The sequence below is a fragment of the Podarcis muralis genome, chromosome 1, assembly GCF_964188315.1.
Source record: "Podarcis muralis chromosome 1, rPodMur119.hap1.1, whole genome shotgun sequence".
In the NCBI taxonomy this organism is placed as follows: domain Eukaryota; kingdom Metazoa; phylum Chordata; class Lepidosauria; order Squamata; family Lacertidae; genus Podarcis; species Podarcis muralis.
The window spans coordinates 67,998,722-68,024,204 of record NC_135655.1 but is presented as its reverse complement, the minus strand read 5'-3'; the positions used below and the strand labels follow the sequence as shown (position 1 = coordinate 68,024,204).

General features: G+C 39.6%; 1 protein-coding gene across 1 annotated transcript; it reads left to right on the top strand.

The window, feature by feature from the left end:
• Positions 1–520: 520 nt before the first annotated feature.
• Positions 521–25,407, top strand: CTR9 (CTR9 component of Paf1/RNA polymerase II complex). The gene is made up of 24 exons (XM_077930418.1): positions 521–641; positions 3,864–4,103; positions 5,348–5,465; positions 6,562–6,651; positions 8,410–8,558; positions 9,016–9,123; positions 9,723–9,830; positions 9,927–10,163; positions 11,318–11,407; positions 11,506–11,634; positions 11,771–11,954; positions 12,712–12,800; positions 13,212–13,397; positions 13,760–13,847; positions 13,953–14,101; positions 17,503–17,619; positions 17,742–17,887; positions 19,217–19,288; positions 19,958–20,093; positions 21,051–21,194; positions 21,956–22,110; positions 22,516–22,612; positions 23,222–23,334; positions 24,164–25,407. The coding sequence occupies exons 2-24, from the start codon at positions 3,966–3,968 to the stop codon at positions 24,642–24,644; spliced, it is 3,324 nt and encodes a 1,107-aa protein (XP_077786544.1). The 5' UTR covers positions 521–641; positions 3,864–3,965; the 3' UTR covers positions 24,645–25,407.
• Positions 25,408–25,483: the final 76 nt, after the last annotated feature.

Here is a 25,483-nt window from a genome sequence, read left to right as displayed (position 1 = left end):
TTGTGCTTCTTTGCCTTATTGGTTGGGCCTGATAGGTGCTGCTAAACCAGTGTTGCCCAAACTTAGGTCTCCAGCTGTTTTTGAAGTACAATTCCCGTCATCCCTGACCATTGGTCCTGCTGGCTAGGGATGATGGGAGGTGTCCAGAAACAGCTGAAGACCCAAGTTTGGGGAACACTGTGCTAGACTGATACAACAACTAGCTTAGAATTACTTCACATAAGAGCTTTTCTACACAGGTATAGCGGTTGTGCAGGAAAGTACATAAATCTTGCATGCGATCCATTTCAGGGATGCAGGGGTTCTTATTTTTCTGCATATCCCTGTGTAGGAAAGCCATATTATGTAAGTTGCCCCTCAGCTCAATAGTTTACTCTTTGAGCATGTTGAGCAGTCAGAACAGTTAAAGCATCTTTGGGAGCTAACTAGTGTGTATTACTATAAAATGTGCTTGAAAACTTTCCTCAAGGTGCATGAGCAGAATAGTACATGCTTTAATAGCTCAGAAAGTTATTAATATTTACAATATCACTTTTTTTTAGGTCATTGAGCTTGACTTCGATCAGTTACCGGAGGGGGATGAAGTTATAAGCATTCTGAAACAGGAACATACTCAACTGCACATATGGATTGCTCTAGCGGTTAGTTTTTTGCCAATTCATTGTAGCTGATTTATTTACTTACTATGCTTGTATCCCATCCTTATCTCTCACCTGATACTTCATTAGCAAAAGTGATTAATCGCCCAAGCCATAGATGTCATGTAAAAGTAATTACCGTATTTTTCGCTCTATAACACGCACCTGACCATAACACGCACGTAGTTTTTAGAGGAGGAAAGCAAGAAAAAAATATTCTAAACAAAACAGTGGATGTATGATTTTTGTGGTTCATGCTGTGGCCACAAACGTGATCTGACGGTGAGTTTGGGGTAGCCCAATGCAAAAATCCTGTGGATCCATGTGGATCCATGCTTTGTAACCACGTTTTTGCGCCATTGCAGCCCCATGAAACAGTGGGTGCGTGATTTTTTTGGTGCAGGCTGTAGCCATGGACATTTTATGTGATCTGATGGTGAACCTGGGGTGACCCAGTGCAAAAATCCTGAGGATCCATGTGGATCCGTGCTTTGTAACCACGTTTTAAGTAGGGAGGGAAGGAAAAGCATTCAAGGGACAAGGAGCATGCGTGGGGTGTGTAGAGAAGGATGTGGCTAATGATGCAGGCAAGCGGTTAAAGGGGAGAAGGAACACGCGTGGGGTGTGTAGAGAAGGATGTGGCTAATGATGCAGGCAAGCGGTTAAAGGGAGAAGGAACACGCGTGGGGTGTGTAGAGAAGGATGTGGCTAATGATGCAGGAGAGGGATTTAAGGGGAGAAGGAACACGCGTGGGGTGGGTGGAGAAGGATGTGGCTAATGATGCAGGAGAGGGATTTAAGGGGAGAAGGAACACGCGTGGGGTGTGTGGAAAAGGATGTGGCTAATGATGCAGGAGAGGGATTTAAGGGGAGAAGGAGCTCGAGTGGGGTGTGTGGAAAAGGAGCTTTTCGGCGAGCTGAGAGGGGAGGGGGGAGGAAAGAGCACTGTTGCTTTAAAGGAGCCAACCAGACAGCAGCCACTTACAGCAGTGTAAGCAGCTCCTTTCCTCTCCCACTTTGCTCCTTCTCTCCCTCTTTGCTGCTTTACGCAGCTAATGGCGAATCCCCTGCAACCCAAGTCCTGCTCAGCGGATCAGCTGAGACGCTGGGAGAATCGTAATTTCCCTCTCTCCCTCATCCCGTGCCCTCCTGTCCCCAGCAGCCTTTTTAAAAACTTTTTTACTGGTTTTCACTGCGCTCGTGGCTCAGAGCCCTCCTGTGCCCTGCCGTCCCTCTGCAGCCTCATTGCTCCGTTTAGAGAGCGTTGCTAGCTGAGGCTGCAGCAGCTGTTGCTGGCTACGCGGCGCTTTTCCGGCTCCCTATGGCTCCCGTCTGTCCCTCCTCGCGTGTAAGCGGCTGCTGCCCGCTTTGCTGCCATGGCTCTCCTTCCCTCCCTCCCTCCTCGGCTCCTCCCCCTCCTCCTGGCTGTAAAGCAAGCAAAGCTTGCTTTGCTTGACTGACGGCAGCCATGGATCCAGTCGAGTGCATTCGCTCCTTAACACGCACAGGCATTTTCCCTTACTTTCTAGGAGCAAAAAAGTGCGTGTTTTGGTGCGAAAATTACGGTACCTCTGAGTTCAAAAGGACTTGCTCTCCAGTAAGCGTGTTTATGATTAAAGCTTTCATCTTAAAATGAGCACTTGTATGTATACCTCTGAATGTTGTGCATTTTAAGTTTTGAAATAACTGCTCTTGTTTTTCATCCCACGCTCCAATTTGTATTTTTGTTCCCTGATCAAAATACACATTTATGGGTCTCTTATATATGTGAAATTAGGACTCATTCATTTCGTTAGCTGATCCATGCCCATAAAGAAATCCATTAAATGAAATAGTGGTGTGTTGCAGGAACATGTCGTAACATCAGTGCCTGAAACAGATTGCTTGATCAGTGTGTACCTGTGTGCTGCTAGTCATAATTAGGTCTAAAATGAGTGTCACATGTTACTTGAAATGAAGAATGGATGGTAGGTATTCAAAAGGGAGGTTGGCACTTTAGAATTTAAATTTAGGCCTTACCTCACTGCATGCTGCTTTTCCACAAAAATGTGCAAAAGGGGCTCACAAAACAACAACAATATGTATCAATACATCAATCTATATCAGTACAATAACACATTTTAATTTCCTTATAAAATGCTCAGTAATAATTAAGACATATATTGATGTTATTTGTTCAAAATTATAACCAGAATTTCATAGGATAAAACTTCTGTGCAGAAAAGTTATTTATTAATATAACCAGGAGCTAGTTCCTCAGAAGTACAGGAAATGGCAATCAGCTTGCAGGAGATGATACCTTGCATGCCCCACTCTCTCTTATATTCTGGTATAGTTCTTAAAAGCCCCAACAGTGATGGGTGGTGGTGCCTGCTGTATCTGGAGGGCCTGTTATGGCTGCAGGTATATACTCAGCCACTTGGGAAGCTGCATGTTTTCAATTTCTCTGGAGCAGGACTCTTCCTATAGCAGTGGATCCCTTGCATGCCTGACTATCTCATATATTGTGATGCAGTTCTTAAAGGTTCCCGTTACACTTGCCAGTCCACTACTGACAAAAACACATTTTGCTTGGGCCGCAGCACAGAATCACTGAGAGCCTCTGCCTTTCTTTTGTATCTTGAGAAGTTATGAGGACTCCTCCCTAAGGCTTACTTCAGAAGCATGGGAGAATGGCAGGGACTGTCCCTGATGCTGTGCTACTTCAAGAGCAATGATATGTCTTTTTGCTTTATTAATATATGCACAGTTGGAATGAGCTCCCACTCTGCCTCTGCAGGAACTCTTCCCACCCCATACACAAGTGTACTAGGTTTCAATCTCAGTGTAATGTCAGGTGATCCTGTTCCTTCCCTCTGAGATGTGCAAGAGGGAGAACAGTTTGGGCTGCCTACAAACACAAGTGCAAGGTTTGGCAGCATCTGAAATGATCAGTGAATTTTCCAGTTCCCTTTAAGATTTTACAGATCATATCTACACTTCTTGTAACTGTCTTTATCAGTGAAGGTTATTGGTGACGACAGCATTCCCTATTCATCACTTGCAGTAAACTGCAGAATAAGCAGTTTTTGAATTTGCTTTGTTGGTTTATATAGTACAATAGTTGAATGAACAGATTCTAATATGATAACGTTTTATCTAATATTAACCATAAATTGATGATTTCTCCCCCTAGTAGAGTTATACACAAAACCATACATATGCCTCTGTATTTCCTTTTTCTAGCTGGAATATTACAAGCAAGGCAAAACAGAAGATTTTGTGAAACTGTTGGAGGCTGCTCGTATAGATGGAAACCTGGATTATAGAGACCATGAAAAAGATCAAATGACTTGTTTAGATACCTTAGCAGCCTACTATGTACAACAGGCTCGGAAAGAAAAGAATAAAGACAACAAGAAAGAACTCATTACACAAGCTACACTATTGTACACTATGGCTGATAAAATCATCATGTATGATCAGGTAAGAACAAATAAACTTGGAATAAAAACATCCTTTTTTGTATGCTTGCTTTGCAACATTATAATACCAGTAAACTAGTTGGGACGTTGAAGTAACACCCACATCTTGCATATAGGTGGTGTGATAGATAGATAGATAGATAGATAGATAGATAGATAGATAGATGATAGATAGATTAGATAGATAGATTAGATAGATAGATAGTGTGCCGTTTTCTTAAAGATTGCCTCAGCTCAAGAGATAGTAAGTGCAATGGAATGATTTGCTCACAGCTGCTCTAAACAGTCTGCCTTGGGAGATTCAAAGCTGGATAACACATGCAGAACCTTATTCCTAGATGTGGTTTGCTTTCATTTGTGCAACACACATACACCACACTGTGTGCTCCAGCTCATCTGCAAGCAGAAAACTTTGAGCTTATGAGTAGTTGTTGTTGCTGCTGCTGCTGCTGGAACACAGCGGATAATTGCTATGGGGAATGGAGCCACTGTGGTCATTTTACCAGCTGTTTAAATATAACAATAAAATTGGCTTTACCTCTTAAGTATAATACGTTCTTGGCCAAATTTTGCTAGTGCTTTATGGAGTCTCTTCCCCACCCACCCTCCGTATTCCTGACCTGTGGAAGTACCAGGAGTATTCATTTTTTTAAAAAAAGAAATAAGGCACATAAAACTACTTGGAAGTGTACGGTTTAAAATGAAAAATGTCCAAAGACTTACAATTTAAAGACATTAAAAAAGATGGAAGATGAAAGAGGAGGAGGATCTATTAGGGAAAAATCTGGGAAAAGGGAAGGGTTATAGTTCAGTGGTACAGCATCCTCTTTGCATGTGAAAGGTTCCAGACTCCGTCTCTGGCATATCCAAATGTGCTTGGAGGTGGAAGACTGGAAGCTTTGAATCCGTTGGGCAGAATAGAACTGAGGAGTCACTGCCGTGTCTTGAAGCTCTGCCATTTGTACCAGTCAGGGCAGAACGTGGGGCAGTGAATTTGGTCTTCTTTGAATCTGTAGTTTACTAAACATGAATTGCACATCAAGTACTTATTCACAAGGCATGCTGCTATCAGGCAATGTGCAGCAGAGGGGTCTGTATGTATCTTAAGCATCTAGGATGCCCTGCACTAAAATGCTTAATTTGGGGACTTAACTAGTGCTGGAAGAATTCACAATGAGCAATCCTTTGATTCAACTCCTAAAACATTTTTTGAAAGACAATTCACATTTGTATCTTGCTTTCCAGAACCACTTATTGGGAAGAGCTTGTTTCTGTCTTCTGGAGGGTGATAAAATGGATCAAGCTGATGCACAGTTTCATTTTGTGCTCAACCAGTCTCCAAATAATATTCCAGCCCTTCTTGGTGAGATGTGAAATATATTTTTGGATGCTTTCCCTTAACACAACCTATGTCCGGTTTTTAACCAGTAAAAGTTTAGGCTCAGTATACCTTTAGAAACCACCGCTTTTCCTTTTACCCTTGATCAGTTTCAAAGGCCATAAAGATACCTGCCTCCTCTTCGTATAAAACTGCCTTACACTGCAGGCTTGTCAGTCCATTTGAGCACCTTTGAGAAGAGTTATGAGACTACCTAATTTGGCAGGCAACAGGACTTCAGAGTTAAGTTCAGTGCTTGAATTACAAGGCAGGAAGAGAGAGCCAGCTTCACCTTTCTTAATGGCTTCTTTAGATACACATGGGGGTATGATTTGGGTAAAAGTGGGAGAAATCACATGCTTGTGGATTTCGTTGAGTTCCCCTCTACTGCTTCCCCAATAACATGAGTATTAAATCCCCAGTAACATGAGTGTTAAACTGACTAAGGTGAAAGAAAATTTGGTGACATTTTATTTGCTAATGTGAAGAGTGCTTAAACCTTGGGAGGGGTTGGCTGTCATTGTTGGGTATTTGTGTGTGTGCATTAAAGTGTTCTTTGAATGAATATGCTGCTATCCTATATGTGCTATAGCAGCTATCATGTTCATGAGATTTTTATAGATGTTATGAAAACAGCCCTGCACACCTGAAATCTGCGATACTCCATCTTGGAGTATATTTCTAGATAGTATGGGGGTAGGAATGAATATACAAAACACAGTCAAATTTGGCATAAACTGTATATTTGAAGACAGAGATTTGTCTCTGTCTCTTTTGGAAACAAACTACTAATCATTCATACCAGTTTTGTCATACTGAATTTTGCACTATTATATTATGCTTCAGTTTTACTTGAGGCTTACAAACACTGAAATCAAATGAGTATATTTACAATTAAATGTGCTTTGGATCACACCCACTACACTGGGGATACTTGCCACTTGAGTGGTTTCTTTTATAATTGTGACATATTATGCATATGTACTTTTAGCTGGTAAAACAATGAACTGCTATTGATTTGTTGTGGTTGTTATTCAACTTGTGTAGATATTTCTCAGGTTTTATTGCTCCTGTCTAATAGGTAAGGCATGCATCTCATTCAACAAGAAAGACTATAGAGGGGCCCTTGCCTACTACAAAAAGGCACTGCGCACTAACCCAGGTTGTCCAGGTAAGGAACAGAAAAGCTTCATTTTAATTAATTACATTGTTTGGTTCATTGGGACCAAAAATAGTGTCCCTAAATTCAGGTAGTTTGAATACTAATATGATTTTTAAGCTTTGACTTTTGTCTTTTGTCTTACATATTAAGGAGGACAGTCGTTGTCATATCTGACCTTGGGTCTTGCCAATGCAACTTAAAAAGCAATAGAGTATTTTAATTAACTTTGGATTAATCCAGTTGAAGTCAAAATAAGATGAATGTGGTGCCTTTTTGTTGGACCTCTGCTGCTGAGAGAGTATAAACTTTGGAGATAAACGCATTAGTCAAGTACAACAGAAAGCAAGTGCAAGCTTAAGAAGCTACATTATTGCATTGATCTATCTGTGTCAATGAGGTCTGTTACTGACAGTAATTCTCCAGTCAGTGATCTTTCCAAGATTTGCTACCCAAGATATTTTCAGTAGAGTGCCAAGATCAATATCCTGGGGTTTTAAAACATGAGAATGACCATGTTGGATCAGACCAAAATTCATTCTAGCTTACCTAGATGCATTTCAAGGTAATAGCATCTCTCCCCTACCCCACACCACTCACCAGCAACTGGTATTCATTGGAATACTGCCACTGAGCTTTGATGTCCAATAGAGAGATTATCACTAGTAGCCAGTGACAAACCTATTCTTTTATGACCTTTCATACGCAGAACATCATGTTCCTGGATCTATAGTTTTCCAAAAACAAATTTGACAAGGGGTAGAGGTGGACTGGGGAAGCTAGGATTTTTTCTTTGGCTCAAATATTATTTCAAGCTGTAAAATAACTTTATGCCTTGTGGAGCTCACTCATTTTGAGGCATGCTTTCTAATCCCTGAAGCTCAGTTCCAAGGCTGAGTTCAGAATTTTGCTGGCATATTAATCTGTAACATTTATTAAAAATTTTAAGAATTCTTGTTGAAAGTTGTGTGTTCTCTAGAAAAGCTTGCCTACAGAGTGAGATAATATCCTCTTCTTACTCTTTGTTATTGTTATTTGTGTTGCTGCTGTAATTTGAAGCCAGTAATAGACCCCTAATTTTCTAATCCTTTTTAAAAAAATTAAAAAGTTATTCATGCAACCAAGAATTGGTGTACATCTGGACACATGAGGGGTAAATATGTGAAGGAGTGGGGGGCATGCAAGCAAGCCACTTGAGGACTCCTCTCTCACTCTTTTGTGCATTAGTTTCCCAAATGCAGTTAGAATGTGAGGGAGAGCAAGGACAAGCCCACTATCTCTGCCTTCTCTCTTGAGTCACTGTGCCTTTCTCTGCCGTCCTCCATTCTTTGGAAGGCAAGCATCTGCAGCACGAAGCCTTCTGTATTTATGTAGTCTCCCCATGCAATTTAGTACTCTTATCATGCAGCCGACACGAATACAGCAGGCTCCCCTCTGCAGACACTTGCTCTCCAACACAGGAGGGCACTGGAAATGGGCACACGAGTTGGAACTAGCACACTTGTCTCCATCTTTCTTCTCCTTGCATGATGGGCGTCATGCCTGAAGAGAGCTCAGGATAAGTACAAACCTTTACTTATTAGTTTGAAAGTCTGTGGGCAGGGACTGTTGCAAATTATTGCTATCATAAAGTGCCAAGTAGAGATTTAAGGGCTCTAGAAACAGTAAATTATGAACCTACATTTCTTAAAAGGCAATCGAGGTGTGAATGGCTATGTTCTAATATATGTTTGTTTGTTTTTCTGTCCCCACCCCCCACCCCAAAACTAGCTGAGGTTCGGCTAGGCATGGGCCATTGCTTTGTAAAACTGAACAAACTGGAGAAAGCCCGCCTTGCATTCAGCCGGGCACTGGAACTCAATTCCAAATGTGTTGGGGCTTTAGTTGGATTGGCTGTTCTGGAACTCAATAATAAAGAGGTGGGTTTGATCTAAAATGCTAATATCAGAATATGTTTCATTGAATGTCTAGTTAACAAAGACTTCTGTGCAGATGCAGACATGAAAATTAACGGCAATTGAAATGAAAACCTCAATGTTCCCCATTTTCATGAATGCATATTTAGTTTTCTCTAATTTTGAGAAATAAAATAAGCTGTAAAGACAGTAATTAAAATAGAGCTGGTTTAAATATAAATCATTAGCCATTGACCAGTGACAGGATTTTTTTTACACTAGGATCTTGGATCAAACACATGACCTTATGAATGTATTGGGCAAAAGTTTTCAGCAGATACGTAGTCTACTGCATTGTTTGCCCGTTATGTGACTCATCCACTTTAAAAGAATGGTTTTGAAAATGGTATAGTAAAGGAACAGCTGAAAAGCTAATTCGGTTTTAAGCATAATAAAAAAATTCTGTTAATGTTGCTTTCAGGCGGATTCCATAAAAAATGGCGTCCAGCTGCTTTCTAGAGCATATACAATTGATCCTAGTAACCCTATGGTGCTGAACCACTTGGCTAATCACTTCTTCTTCAAAAAGGTAAGAGAACTTGTGGATGTTTTGAGTTGCTGGTTGAAAGTCTTTAGGCTGCTTCATAACTGATCAGGCTTTCTATTTCAATATTCTTTATAACACTCAAGGTAACACAGTAAATTTGAATCTCAGAATAATGTTTTTAACTAAAGACAAAGAAGAACCAGGCTTCAGTGTTACTGTTATTTTAAAATAAGAATACGTTGGCCAGGATTGCCTAAAGCTATTTCTTATTTTGTGATTATTATTGTTAAATATAATATATATTTAATATATTATATACATACACCCTTTCATTTTAGTTGAGATTGGTTCACACTAGTTGCAGTGCTTGTTGAAGTTTCTAAGCACACATTCCTCAGGCTTCTCTATATCACATTCACATGGAGAAAGTAGTGTATAAGCCAGAAGTAGATAGGTATTTTATATAATTGCTTCAGTTCCCAGGGTTGCGTCCTCCAAATGCTTGAGGATTTTAGTATATAAGAACCATGTGTGATATTTAAAACATTGGAAGATCAGGTTTCTAGGTACTAAATGTTCCAGGCCATGATTTTGAATACCATAAGAAAATGATTATGCCAATTGTATATTTTTTTCTACAGGACTATGGCAAAGTCCAGCACTTAGCTCTTCATGCTTTCCATAATACAGAAGTTGAAGCAATGCAGGCTGAGAGTTGCTACCAGTTAGCCAGGTCTTTCCATGTTCAGGTACTTGGAAATTCTCTTTCTACATTGCTTTCTTATTTTTAAAATAGATTTCCATGTACACCATATAAACTACTACTTTTTCCTCCCCTGCATTAGGAAGATTATGATCAGGCTTTCCAGTACTATTACCAAGCTACACAGTTTGCTTCCTCTTCTTTTGTGCTACCGTTTTTTGGACTTGGTCAAATGTATATTTATAGAGGAGACAAGGAAAATGCATCACAGTGTTTTGAAAAAGTTTTGAAGGCCTACCCTAACAATTATGAGACTATGAAAATTCTTGGATCTCTCTATGCTGCTTCAGAAGATCAAGACAAACGAGATACTGCAAAGGTACATTTGGCAGCAAACTTCTTAGACTTGAGCTGTAATTCATACTCTCTTACCTAGGAGTAAGCCTTATTGAACTCAATGGAACAGAACTGAGTGCACAACTGTAGAGTATATTATACTGTTATGCCTGTTTTTCCCATAACGCTAACCCTATAGCTTAGTGCAAATATGCATGTTCTAGTAAATCAAGAACAAACTGTAAGACAAACCACAAACCTGGGTTTGGACATAATGCTAAGCCAAACTATGGTTTAGCCCTGGATAGCCCAGAAGCAACAGGATGGGGGTGGGTGGGCTGGAGCACTGTGGCTGAGGTCTTTGCACTGGGAGCCCATATGTTTGGCTTAGCATTGCATCTGAAGCAGGTCTTAGTGTTGTGCTATCTGGATACTGTATATATTTTTTTCTTCAGCAGTGGGTAGAATTGTGGGATATTTTCAACCCTCTGGAAAACAAACTCTATGGTTGGTCTCTGACTAGACAGACATATGTGTTACAGCTGAGTAACAGAGAATTTCCCCTCTTTTCAATACAACAAAAAACAACCCAGAAGCTTGGATAAATAAACTTACTGATGTGTGAACTGTTTTCGTTCAATATGTATATTCATAAGTGAAAGCTAGCACTTCTTTCCAGTTCAAATACCCACCATCTACTTCGAGTTCTGTGGTTCATCTATTCAAACGTTTTAGGCATTAGTAACACAAGGTTCATTGTGATGCAGGCTGATTTCACTGAATTGACAGAGATTTATTTTTAATGGCTCTAGTTGAGTGGTATACATCAGTAAAGTATTGCCTTTATCAAGGAAAAGCAAGAACATGGAGGACCTTTGTTCCACAGATTAGGAAATTTCAAACTGTGCAGATGCAGTCCCGGAACGCCATAGTAAGACGCTGTATATTGAAAATTGTTAATCTGGCAGACTTTCATTCTCATGTTTAATAGTTGGGTCAGTTTAACAAGATTTTTTTTATTATGGTAGTTAATGTCTGTACATCTGGAGTTTATTAACTTTATTGAAATGCCTCTGACCTAGTCAAGAATCCTATCTTTGGCGTTAAAAAATGTAAAATAAATGGTAGCTTTATTATGTTGTGTCTTCTGGCAATTTAAGAGTGTGCACATACATAAATAACCTTTGTAATTTATAGGGTCATTTGAAGAAGGTGACAGAACAGTACCCAGATGATGTGGAAGCCTGGATTGAGCTAGCCCAAATCCTAGAGCAGACAGATATACAGGTATGGAGAAGATGCATAAAGTGCACTTTTGTTTTTAAGCCGAGCAGTGATGCATAGAACTAAACCTGTTCACTTTTCTCCATCTCTAAATTTGACAGGGTGCTCTTTCTGCTTATGGTACGGCAACACGAATCCTTCAGGAGAAAGTTCAAGCTGATGTCCCTCCAGAGATCTTGAATAATGTGGGTGCTCTCCACTTTAGACTTGGAAACTTAGGAGAAGCAAAGGTGTGGAACTCATTACTACTACTACTACTACTACTACTACTACTACTACTACTACTGTGCAGCATGTTTATAACTTGTTCTATGTGTGTACTCAGAATATATACTACTTTGTTCCCTTTCCCCTGTTTATACTTAGAAATATTTCTTGGCATCTCTTGACCGTGCTAAAGCAGAAGCTGAACATGATGAGCATTACTACAATGCTATCTCAGTGACTACATCCTACAATCTTGCCAGATTATATGAAGCAATGTGTGAATTCCATGAAGCAGAGAAATTGTACAAAAACATCCTAAGGGAACATCCTAATTATGTTGACTGTAAGAAATCTTGTCAAAATTTTCAGTTGTATTTGAACTATGCCATGCATTCATGTTTGTCCTCATAAATGTAACTGTTCATTCACTGATGCTTTCTTTGTGTAAACCATTGTGGCTAAACTGCAAGCAGAATGTACCTTCCTGGTCAAAAGTATTTTTTCCACTAACTTGTTCCTACAATTCTGATGCCCTTAAATACTGGCATTATTTTATTGATTTAGAAGTCTACACTGCTTAATTTCCCCCCACTTTCGATGTGTGTGTAAATAGCAAATATGAGAAGTTCCTATAAAAGCCTCTGTAAATACACATAACCAAGAAAGTTTATAAAGCTCATCATGATACTGACATTGTGTGTATATATAAAAGATATAGATGGAATACATTGTGCAAGTTACTGTGAAACAGAGCAGCCTTCTTTGATATGTTTCAGTTCAGTACCGTGAGAGAGGTTGAAACTATAAGTGGCGGGTTCTGCATTGTTCCCATATACTTTAAGGGTCACGTGAAGGTGATTAGTGTTGCCCCCACCAAGCCCCTTTTTCTACGGCCAATTCAGAATGACAAAACTGTTTTTTATTATACACCTGGCAAACAGTGGCTGTTCGTTGCACAGTTAACGCTGACCCAATCTACTGCTGTCTTAAGCCGGTGTGGCATCAGTACAACTAAATGCTTGCTGCAGCTGACATGCCTCATCTTTAATGACTTCCAGAACTGGGCTTTTGATTATTAAATTTTATTTTTTGGTATTCAGGCTATCTGCGCTTAGGAGCGATGGCTAGAGATAAAGGAAACTTCTATGAAGCTTCTGACTGGTTTAAAGAAGCACTTCAAATCAATCAGGTTAGTAAGAACTTGTAAACTATCAACTAGCTTTACAGGCTGCGAATTAACATTTTCTGTGAAGAAGGCAGAAATCATTTTCCTGTGTCCCACATAGATCAGCTATTCAGCCTTCATGCTGTGCTAGAAATGGCATTTTGATAATGTATCTTTATTATGACTAGCTGGGACACAGGGAAACATTCTTGGCAGCTGCTTTTGAGCATTACTCCCAACGCTTGACCAGAATGGAAGAGAAGTAAACTGTTTAAAGCTGGGGGAAATCAAGTAGCTGAACTTCGTAAAGACTTTTTATTATTATAATGCTCTTCTGCACTGTTACAGTTACTCTAAACTTTGGGGATTGAAGGAAAATTAGAAATATTCATTGTAAACTGATGAGAACTTAACATGTTGGGGTTTCTGTTTCAGGACCATCCAGATGCTTGGTCCTTGATTGGCAATCTTCACTTGGCCAAACAAGAGTGGGGTCCAGGACAGAAGAAATTTGAAAGAATATTGAAGCAGCCATCGACTCAGAATGACACTTACTCTATGCTGGCTCTTGGCAATGTGTGGTTGCAGACTCTGCACCAGCCCACCAGGGACAGAGAGAAGGTAAATGCTGCACACGTTCAGACTCCATGCCTATGGCCAGTTCAGTGATTGAGCATTATTTGCACCATAGACCATTTTTACCATCTGTGCTGACTTTGCAGTAGGTTTGAACAGCAACAACAGGGAGCAGAGTTTATACGGTGATCGCGACCGTGAATATCTTCCTTTGCTATTTTAACGGGCTAGAAGATCTCTCTCTTTCAAATGGTTTTTGGTTGACTGAACTTTCTGAGGATGTTAGGTGCTTATATTGCAGTGGCTTTAGTGTATTGCCAACATTTGATGGTTTGAGAAAGCGGTGTTGAAATAATTAAATTGCAAATAACCCACTTTAACAAGATTCCATGTCATCATCTTTGTAGGAAAAGCGTCATCAAGATCGTGCACTAGCCATCTACAAACAAGTACTCAGGAATGACTCCAAAAACTTGTATGCTGCTAATGGCATAGGTGATTATTGTGTTTGGATTCCTTCTCTGAATTTTCTTCTGAGCTTTCTGCTGTGTTTCAGGTAGTCCATACACCTGAAATTGTCCTTGGGCTTTTCTTTTTTAGGAGCTGTACTGGCACACAAAGGATATTTCCGTGAGGCTCGTGATGTTTTTGCCCAAGTGAGAGAGGCAACAGCAGATATCAGTGATGTGTGGCTCAATCTGGCACACATTTATGTGGAACAGAAGCAGTACATCAGTGCTGTACAGATGGTAATTCTTAAAAAATAGTCTGGTTTTTAAAACTGTAAAACTAAGAAACTATTTTTCATGGGAATGATTCCCTTTTTAAGAAAAAAACTTTAGTATGGTAGCCCAGTATTAAATAACTAAAATTTGGGGAGAACTTTTTTTGTTTTGGAGGGGGCAATAAGATCAAGGACTTGTTTTTCCCAGAATTGCCATAAAATACCTTCTTAAATATGATCATAAAATCAATAAGGAGCCATCTCTGTTAAACCTAAGCTACAAATATGAATCACCAGATGAAACATCTCTTTAATTAAAAAAAAATGGATGGAGGGTTTGTGAGAGAACACTTATTTTTTAAAAAAAACTGCAAAGAAGTTAACGTATTTGCTGTTCCTGTAGAAACCTTAGAGTAAACATCCTGAACAAAACTTAAACAGTATTGGCAAAACAATGTTTGCCCACCTCTCACTTAAGCATCATTCTCTGTGTTAGATATTTGTAGTACAGCTGAAATGCTAGTTAGAGGTATTTGATTTGACTATGGTAAATTATTAGGCAGAAATTGTTGCCAGACATTATATACTTCTTGTTTTTTTGCTATGAAGAAACAAATTTATCTTGCCTTTTAACTTGCTATTCTTTTCCTTTACCGACCTTTCCACCACATGTTAAGAGGACCTTGTAGCTGAAAGCATGAGGATGGGAACAAACTTCACCAAAGAAGTGTGGTGTTCAAACTACCACCTGGTGTAGAAAATGCCATGAAAACATAGTGGGCAAACGAGCCCTAAGCTGCCTGTACGGGCTTAGGGAATGTATTAGAGGCTCTGTATCAAGCCTTAAGCAGACAAACTTCCAAGTTCCTAGTATTGCCAATGTCATTGCACTAAAAAGGCATGAAATGTTGAGCTACTAACATCTGTGTTCTTGAATTTATTACGTAAGCAGGAGATATGAAGGGGGGTCAAAATAAAAGCAGCTGGGGTGTTGGAGAAATGTTTTTCTGCCACTCTTAAAAACATGTCAAGTGACTTGGAACAGTTCCATGAAATTAACACCAATATAAGTTGGTATGTTCAAAAAGCAGTGAGGAATAATCCAGCTGAATAATTGCACAAGAAAGAAAACCAGTAATGTACTATCCACAAATATGGAAGAGTATTTCAGCATTTTCAGTCAAGAAACTTAGCACAATAGGAGTTTTGAAAGGAGTGAGGAACCTATACTTCACTCACCTTACCAATAGCTTTATCTTCAGAATGGTGTATTTCTTTATCTCTACTCTTGCATAATGCGTGTTAAAATCATTACAGAATTTGAACCGTAATGATTTACGTATTCTAAATCTGTGCAGGGTACAAAGTGAATGGTTCCCCTTTGTTTTCATATAGTCTAGTTAATGTGATTTTCAGACAGTGTTCTTAAAGGAAGATGAACAAAGGCAGACAAGCTTTCCTGAGAAGTAAGACTCACCAGCAGATCATCCCCTGCAGTGCACAGTTGCAAGGAAGTGTTGGCCCGCACTTCTCCCTAGTTTGCATAGGGCAGGCCCAAGGGGTCTGGACTGCAGCCTGAGTGACATGAGCATACCATAAAACACAACCCAGAGTCCTCTGCTATATGCAGGGATTCTTTTACAAATTTGTAGGATTTCCTCAGACTAGCTGAGAGAAAAATGCTTCTGGATATGGAGTCTGAAAAACACTGGAATAGATAGCTTAGTTGGTTAGAGCCTGGTGCTGATAATGCCAAGGTTGTAGGAAAGGCAGTTTGGCCCTGACGCTATAGCAACATCGGAAACACCCGTGCTGCTACAAGATTTAATCTCTGCAACAGAAACAAAAAACTCTACACTTGCACTATATAAACCCCTGCTCAACAGGAAGAAATATGATTTAGAATATGATAGACAAAAATGGAGTGAAGAGTTAGGGGTACAGATAACAAATGATATATGGGAGTCAAGTATAAAATCAACAGAAATAGCCTCTATGGATCTAAGACTAAGACTTATTCAACAGAAAATAATATTCAGAGTCCACTGGACTCCAGCAAAACTATACCAGAAGAAAATAGCAAGTGCAGACAACTGCTGGAGATATGGGAGTAAAAATGCAAATTTAGTACATACGATGATTAACTGCCCGATAAGATCGTTTTGGTGCGAGGTGAGGATATTTATAGCAAGAGTAATAAAAAGAAATTGTTATTTAGGGGAATTGAATTTAATTCTAAATTATATTCCGGAAACAGAGATTTCAAGGGGTCAAAAAAAATGGATGTACTGTGCTATATTATAAGCAAAAAAACTTGTTTTGATGAATTGGAAGAGCCTCAATAAGATTCCATTGAGTGCATGGATTGAGAATATGGACAGATTAGCTACATACAAACGAATTGCATGTTGATGCAAAATAAGAATGGATAAATATGAAGAAATCTGGAACGAATATTTAAGCGATAAGGCGGCTAGTGGTGGGAAGTAGGAGAAGAGAGAGGTGGGAAAATATTGTTTAAAAAGGTATAGTCATAGGTATATCAGTGTATTCAAATCTGAATTGTCAAATTGTGTTATTGTTATTATGGTTTTTGTTGTATGTGTCTTTTGCGGTTGTTTGTATCGAAAAAATGATTAAATAAATGTAAAAAAAAGGTTGTAGGTTTGAGCAACTGCATATCCCCACATTGCAGGGGGTTGGACTAGATGATCCTCAGGGTCCCTTCCAACTCTATGATTCTACGCTCTACATTCTGTAAAAATACACACACACTCACAACTACATATCACTCCTTAGTGAAATGGGTGTTGACTGCAGGTGCAGCATTGGATACAACCCATATTTTTTCCCCTGCCTTGAAACTTGCATAATAAATTTCAGCAGTGACTGTTCAGATGATGTATTCCAAGTAAAGAAGTGGAAACCTCATATTGCCTGAAGTATCTGAGGCTTCTAGGCTTGAAGTTAGCAACGCATTGCATTTGTAGTGCTTACTGTCTGGATTCCTGCTATAATGAAGAGCTGCAGACGTCTTAGTAGACACAAACAGTAGACCTCATAACTTATTAGTCATTTAATTAGTTATTGGCAGCAATGAGAGCTTCCTTACTGTGCAGGTTTGGTTTTTTTTTTTCAAGGTTGCAATGTGGGAGGAAAAGGTTTTTTAAGCAATCCTTCCCATGTGCCTGCTACTTGAAGTTGAGAAAAAGAGTCATGCATATGGAGAAGACATGATTAGCATCCTGTTAAATTTGTCTCTGAGCCCTGTGGAACTCCAAAGGACTTAACCAAGCGAACAAGTTTAGCATTGGGCTGTAAATTCCTGTGAAATCTGTTTAAGCTCTTTATTCAATGTAACTAAGTGTGACATTTCAGTTAGAATGAGGGTTTAAACATAAAACCATTGAATTTTCTCCCTTGTAGTATGAAAACTGCCTAAGAAAATTCTATAAGCATCAGAACACGGAGGTACTGTTGTATTTGGCTCGAGCTCTCTTCAAATGTGGCAAATTACAAGAATGCAAGCAAACATTGCTGAAGGTAAAAAAAAAAAGCTTCTTACATATATTGTTGCAGTGGATGTATTGTTGCACCAGCTTGTTTGTGTTGGAGGCAAGGCTGGTTCACACCTACTAAATTTAAAGTTTTATTTGAATCTTCAGGCTAGACATGTGGCACCCAGTGATACAGTTCTAATGTTCAATGTGGCCTTGGTGCTGCAGAGGCTGGCTACCTCTGTCCTGAAAGATGAAAAAAGTAACCTGAAGGAAGTACTCAATGCTGTGAAAGAGCTGGAGCTGGCTCACAGGTAAGCAAATCTGCATTTGCTATTTTGGTATCTATTATTGCATTGTGCTGGTGTTTTGTGAAGGTGTCAGAGCAAATGCCAAACTCTAGTTATTTCTTTGCACAGCTTCATAAATGTGTTTAGACTCAGGTAGACCTCTCAGATCTGCCAAATGCTGTTTCTTAACTACACTGTTGAATTAATTTTTTGAATTCAGTTTATTTACTCCTTCTTACACAAAACCCGCTAGAGTGGGTTATGTAATAAAACTTGGAAACACAAAAACATCCAGACTACAGATACAGCTAAAACTCTACAGTATATCCAATATACAGAAAAAGAACAGACTTGAAACTGTCCAATCCAGCAGCAGCAACTCTCAATAAAATATAAATATACTGAACCTCCTGCTAAGGTCTGTATTAAAAGATGCATCTTCCAGTTTGAAACTGAGCTTCACTATGTAATAACTTCCAAAAAGGAATGAATGATACTTACAGAAAGTTGAAAGACTTGCTTCTTGCTTCAATAGCCTCCTCCAGTTGCTAATCTTGAGCTGCAGCTGGATGGGCAATTAACATGCAGTAGGAGCAGCAGTCATGAAAGTTCCCAAGAGAACCTAGAAAGCACTGGGAGCTAGAAGGTGAAGGATAGGCTTTCAGAATAGCATCCAGTGCCGTGACCTTCAAAGGCTGCTGTATTTCTTGGCACACGAGGACAATTTTTAGACACCAGGGCACTCCAAACAGAAGTAACCTATGACTTGGGACTAGGTAGCTATATTGCTTCTATGCTGGAAGCTTGTTTAAAAGATGCAAGCTTCTAGTTATACTTCATGCTTCACTGTATATATGCAGGCAATTGTTTTTTCTCATAGTGTTACAGTGCTTTTTGCAATATTTACGGGTGTGAGCATGATTACCTGTGCCAAATAACCTGCCTCCTCTCTCAGTCTCATTTGCTTGAAATTTCCATTAAACAGTTGTTTGACAGGTTCTGCAACATCTCCAAGACTTTCCCTGAGCATCTGTGAGAATGATTCAGTCCTTCACAAAAAGGATACACCATGCAATCCAAATCCATTAATAGCTGTAGGAATTTTTCTGTTGACTTTATATTGAGAAGTGAGATGCATCCAAAGTAGTTTGGGAATATTTTTCAATTGGAAGTTGGAAAGTGTATTTTTGATGTGTGAGACATTAGACAAGCTAAGGTTTCCAGAATAAAATATTACTATTTAGTGGCATTTGACCATATACAAATAGTAATTAAAAAATACATGTGAAGAAAGTTCTAGGATTCAACTGAAGTGTTTAAAATTTGATTCTTAACTTACTGTTTTCCATTCAGATACTTCAGTTACTTGAGCAAAGTGGGAGATAAAATGAGATTTGATTTGGCACTTGCTGCAACTGAAGCCAGGTAAGAACTATGTGTTGTGTACTTCACATAACTGATGCCTACAGAAGCTAAATGCATTATGTGAATTTGCATAACATGACTTGTAGGATTTGGGCTACTTTTATACCAGAGTTTGAAAGCAAACTACATATAACCATAGCATGATTCCATGTTCCAGTGGGGTGCTAATTCAGGTCTCACATATCTCCTGAACAGGAAGCTGACAGTGACCAGTCCTCTGTTGGTTAGCTAGGAACTGGCAGATGTGGACATGCAACACTGGTTGTGTTCACATGTCACAATAAAGCCATAGTTTAATGTTTAACAATGGTTTGAAGTGAATGAGCAGGATGCTGGTGCATGCTGCTCAGAAGTCCCTGCTTTGCTTCTGCCCTGCTCTTGCCCTCATCTCAAGCAACAAATTGCAAGCCTCATCTTGTCATCTGAACTTAGGTCAATGATTTGTTTCTCTGCATACAAATTATGAGCATAAGTTTTGATCATGGACTGTTTGGGGGAACTTGCTGCATAGACAGTTTTTCCTTATACTGTGTCCTTGTTGTTTAACCAAGTAAGCACTTGCCGTTTTTTAGCTATACTCTGTATTTCTGACTTGGCCATTGGCATGGAACACGCTCTTTTAAAAAAGGTTTCTGCTTCTGTCTGCTAATCTGAACTCAAACTTGATAGGCAGTGTTCTGATCTGCTGAGTCAGGCTCAGTATCATGTGGCTCGGGCTCGTAAGCAGGACGAAGAAGAGCGGGAGCTGCGAGCGAAACAAGAGCAAGAAAAAGAACTACTGCGCCAGAAGTTGCTCAAAGAACAGGTACTTTAGTCTTCCTGCTGCTGTAATAGTACATAATACTATCCATTAAGCTGCAGCAAAGTGCAAGATAGGGAGCAAGTGTAAGGCTGCAGTGAGGTGCTTTAGGTTGTTGTGTGGCACTTAGGGGGACTTGCCTGTGTATTACGTTGTATAGGTTTTGCAGCTGAAATAGATTTGGAGGGGGGGTTGGTTTTGGTAACTAGGAAATGGGTAAGTATTGCACTGCCACCTATCTGGTGTGGTGTAGTGGTTAGAGTGCTGGACTAGGACCTGGGAGTTCAGGGTTCAAATCCCCACTGAGCCATGAACCCCACTGAGTGACCTTGGGTCAGTCACCACTTCTCAGCCTTACCTACCAGACAGGGCTGTTGCAGGGATTAATTGTGAGGGCAGAGAACCATGGATGCCACCTTGAGTTTCTTGGAGAAAAAGGTGGGTTATAAACTACATAATAAATAGCAGTACAGTCGTATGTTGGAAGTCGAACGGAATCCATTCTGGAAGTCCATTCAACTTCCAAAATGTTTGGAAACCAAAGCGCAGCTTCTGATTGGCTGAAGGAAGCTCCTGCAGCCAATTGGAAACTGCATTGGATGTTCGGCTTCCAAAAAAAATTTGAAAACCAGAACACTCACTTCCGGGTTTTGATCGTTCAGGAGCCGAAATGTACGAGTACCAAGGTGTTCAACAACCAAGGTACAACTATATCTTTTCAGTGCACGAGCAACATGCTGTATGCAGTGGGTTTTCATTTTGTTTCAGAGCAGACCTTTCAAAGGTAGCTCATGCACTGTCAGGTCTTTGCGTCATGAAGAACCCAAGTGACTCTTCAGCAGTAGTCTGACTTGCTAAAAAGAATGAACCTGTTTTAGGTGTCTATTTGTATTTTTCATATCTTCATCAGTACTGTAGGTTAAAAAAAAAAGCATAGTAGCCAACTTGTCCTCACTCTTCCAGGAAGAAAAACGCCTCAGGGAAATAGAAGAACAAAAGAAACTTTTGGAACAGAGAGCACAGTATGTGGAGAAGACCAAGAATATTCTGATGTTCACTGGAGAAGTTGAAGGATCTAAAGAGAAAAAACGTGGTGGAGCTGGCCGGGTACAGAATAAAAGCTTTTGGATTCATCATTCACCCCAAATAGTTGAAATGTGCTGTCAGGCTTTAACTTATTGTAAAATTGTCCTGTGGGGTCTGACGAGAGTACAGTAATGACATCATACTTTACATGGAGAGAACTATGGAGAAATGGTGTCATATTTTAGACATAAAGACAAGAGTTGGAAAGTTGTTTAAACTTCTGTTTTACCAGTTTAGAATGCCATGGATTTATTTAGAAGTGCAAAGAGAAGTGGTTTTCTTTTTTAACTTTATAGGCTGATTTACCTTTTCTGTTCCCCTGATAGTCTGTTAACATCCAGCATAAGAGTGTATCATTGTTTTCTGTCACTTACCAGCACTACTTCTTTTTAGTACATCGACTGAAAGCTCTTTCAGAGTATAACTAATATCCAAATACTCTTCCCATCTTCTTGCATTTTTTCCTTTACTGCAATTGATTATCAGCTTCTTAACATTGTACTGTTCTTCCTTCTCTCTATATTGATTTCTTTAATTCATGGGCCTTTATCTATTTGTCACCTGTCTATTAATTTTGATTATCACAGTTTAATTCTGCTGTTCTTTATTTGTGATACTGAAGTTCTGCGTAGAAATTTCTTAAATAAAAGATCAAATCTATTACAACTTTAAGTTACATGCACTCTATGTGCATCTAATGTGGCTTCTGAAAGGGTTAATTTTGTTTGGGGGATCTTTTCAAGCAGCAACTAATAAAGGAAGTGTTTCTGATTTTGTGACAGCGTTCCAAACGAACTGGAGAATTTGATGAATTTGTCAATGATGACAGTGATGAAGATCTCCCAGTGTCTAGAAAGAAAAAGAGGAGAAAGGGTAGCGGTAGCGAACAAGATGGTGAGGAAGAAGAGGGGGAGAGAAAGAAAAAGAAGCGACGAAAGTAAGTAGAAAGAAAGAGCAGAACTCCTTTGGTGGGGATTCAGAGGACTCTAGGGGGACTTTTTATTAGTACAATGGAGTTTCTGAGCTCCCCTCTTCCTTAAGTCCCTCAAACTGCTGCCTGATGCATCACTTCCCAAACTCAAGGAAACTTAGAGAAGCTTTTGATGGGCCACAAGGAGCTTGGGTAGGATGGGGTTGTGGGGGAGTCGAAACATCTTGGGTGTGTCTTCATTTAAATGCTTTTGTATGCCTAAAGAATGTTTAGATCCCACGGTGTCTAGTATATGCCACAAGGAACAAGAACTAACACACAGGCTTAGTTCACATGATTAGGATACTGTAGTTATAAGACTGAATTGAATTGCACTTTGTGTTTATATGTGCCTTGTGTTTTTCTCCAAAGACCCCAAAAGGCAGGTGATGGTACTGATGATGATGAAAATGACAGTGCACCCAGACCTAAAAAACGTCGCCCAGCAAAGACTGAGAAGAAAAAAGCAGTATGTTTTTTTAAAAAATAAATAAGTAAATCATTAATTGGTGTTTTGGTTTAGTGGAATTGCAGTAATTTGGGATCAAAGGTAACAAGATTAATTATGCTTCTAAGCTTTGGAAATAATTGACCAAACCAGGATTCTGTTTTGACATTCTGGCTTAATTCTGTGGTTTAAACATACCACAGTTACTCATATACAAAACAGAACTGGAAATAGCAGTTATCACAGAGAATAGAAGTTTCAGACTTCTTTCCTTCATATGCAAGGGACGGAGCACACAAGGCCAGGGCATGTAACAACATGTCTGATTGGTTATATCTAAATTCAGTCGTAGTCTACTGACATTCTGCATTGTAATTCAGATTTTCTTAAACTTGGTCATTTTTAATTGTTTTTGTGTGATTGTCTGCCATATAATTAGAAGAGGTAGCTGATACAGCCATCACCCCACAGCCATCTAATACAGGGATACAGAACCTGTTGCCATCCAGCTGTTTCCAGGCTGCAGCTTCCGTTATTCCTGAACATTGGCCATATGGCTGGGGCTATTGAAAGTATAATAGTTGAATGTCAGGTTTTCTTTTTAATCTTTTAACCCTTTTTTTGTTATAGCCAAAGCCAGAACGACTGCCTCCTTCAATGAAGGGTAAAATCAAATCTAAAGCCATCATTTCATCAAGCGAAGACTCATCTGATGAAGATAAGCTCAAGATTGCTGATGATGGGTACATAGTGTTTATGATCCTAGAAATAGTGTTGTTTGACCCTTGTACAAAGTAATCATCATCATCAATGCACTTCTAATTCTGGGAGTGTGGTTTGTTTAGTCCGAGCACACATGAGGAGCCACAGTCCAGATCGGTTTAATTCATGGTAACCTATTAACTATGGTTTACTTTGATATGCGAATTGGGCCCATTGATGAAGACTCATTAAGTAAATGTGTACATAATGTTGTGATTCCACATCACTGTATCCTGCATATGTAATGTTTTGTACTCTATTGGTGCATACTTACAGCTTGCAGGTTCTATCTCCTCCAATTTCCTACATGGGTTTGTGGGGTCAAACATACTTTGTGAACCTTTAATTGGGCCACAGTGGCTGTGACTTTGTAGAGAGTGTGGAAAACACAAAATGGCATTGTATTTCCCCCAGAATTGCATTTCCTGCACATTTCCCAACTTTCATTAAATCAAGACGAAGCAATCTTTTCATTGCAAAGATCTGTTAGGGGTCAGGAATGTGGCAGAATGATTGCTGACATTTCAGGAGGGTCAGAAGTGACAAGGTGTCCATGGGGCAGGGCTTCAGAACCGTGCCCTTCTCTGAGATTAATAAAACCGCAATAGATGGCACAGAGTAGCAAAAAGAGGTAGAATAAACTGGAAGAGATTCAGGCTTCATTTGCATCTTGCAGACTTGAACTTGTCACAGGGTTTATATTACTTTGGTGCGGAATTTTGGGAGCTTTTTGAGCACAGCCCTTAGTACAAAGTTTATCGTTTCACTTGGGATGTTTGCCTCACTTCATTGCCTTCTGCTCTTGAACAGGAATGCCAGGAACAGCAACAGTGATTCCGATGATGCTGAGCAACCACGCAACAAACGCGTCATGTCTGACAGTGATTCGGACAATAGCAATAAGTCTGGCAGCGAAGGGGGCAGTCCCAGGCGATCCAGCGCCCGCCCTTCTGATGAGGATTCAGACAGTGATGGGTCAGCAAGAAAGAGGAGGCGATCCGAATCTGAACAGTCTGACAACGAATCTGTGCGCTCAGGGAGAAGTCCGTCTGTGCGCTCGGGGAGAAGTCCGTCTGTGCGCTCGGGGAGAAGTCCGTCTGTGCAGTCAGGGAGAAGCCACTCAGGTGGCTCTGAGAATGAATCTCGCCCAGCTTCTCGCAGTGCTGATTCTGACAGAGATTCTGACAGGGCATCTGATCATGGGGGCTCAGGTAACGAGTCTGAGCCAGAGGCATCCAACAATGAAGGATCTGAACGCGGCTCGTACGGCGGATCAGATGACAGTGATTAGATTTCAGTTGCAACCTGTTTTATTAACTGCTTTGTAAATATATTTTGGTCCGAGAGGGTGGGGGGAAGAGGAGGATATCCATATTTTATATTTGAAAACTGTGATTTAAAAACCTGGACAGCTATGTTTTAGGGAAAAGTATATATTAAAAAAAAAGCTGAAACATTTCCTATAACATTTTTTCTACTGAACTATACACTTGCCAGGGTTTACCTACAGTATCTACTTGCATTCTGTACTTGGAGGTCAATGTGCTGTATTGGGGGTTAAGAAGCTTACTTTATCAGAGTGCACATAAGATCTGAAGAAACAAAATACCAAGATAGTTATCCTGCATCCAGATACGTTTGCTTAAGACCTTCTGGAACAAATGGTACTTAAGCAAATTTAACTGAGTGGAAGGCTGTAGCTCATGCTGTCTTGCCTAGTCGGATCAAGTGTACTTTTTCAAAACTATATATGTGAAAAGGGATTTTGGTAGAACTCCCATGAATTTCTCAAGTGATATAAAAAATGTTTGGGTTTACAGAGTAGTCCTTCAGGTTATGTAGCTCTTATAAAGTATAGTTTTACGTTTTGTTAAAGTACGTATGTGCTGTAGCAAAATGCCTAAAATTGAACAAAATGTATAAAAATAATGCTATGGAAACATAGATGAATGTCAGATTTGAGACTTGGCAGTTTTTAAAGAAATGATAAATTAAGAGGCCTCCTTAGAGTGAAAAGATCTGTTTATGGCATCTAATAAAAGCTGTTGCTGCCATCTGGTTCAGAGTCTCTTACTACTGTTCTTAATATTGTTTCATTAGTTCATATTCCAGTACTCTTGAATTGTTGAA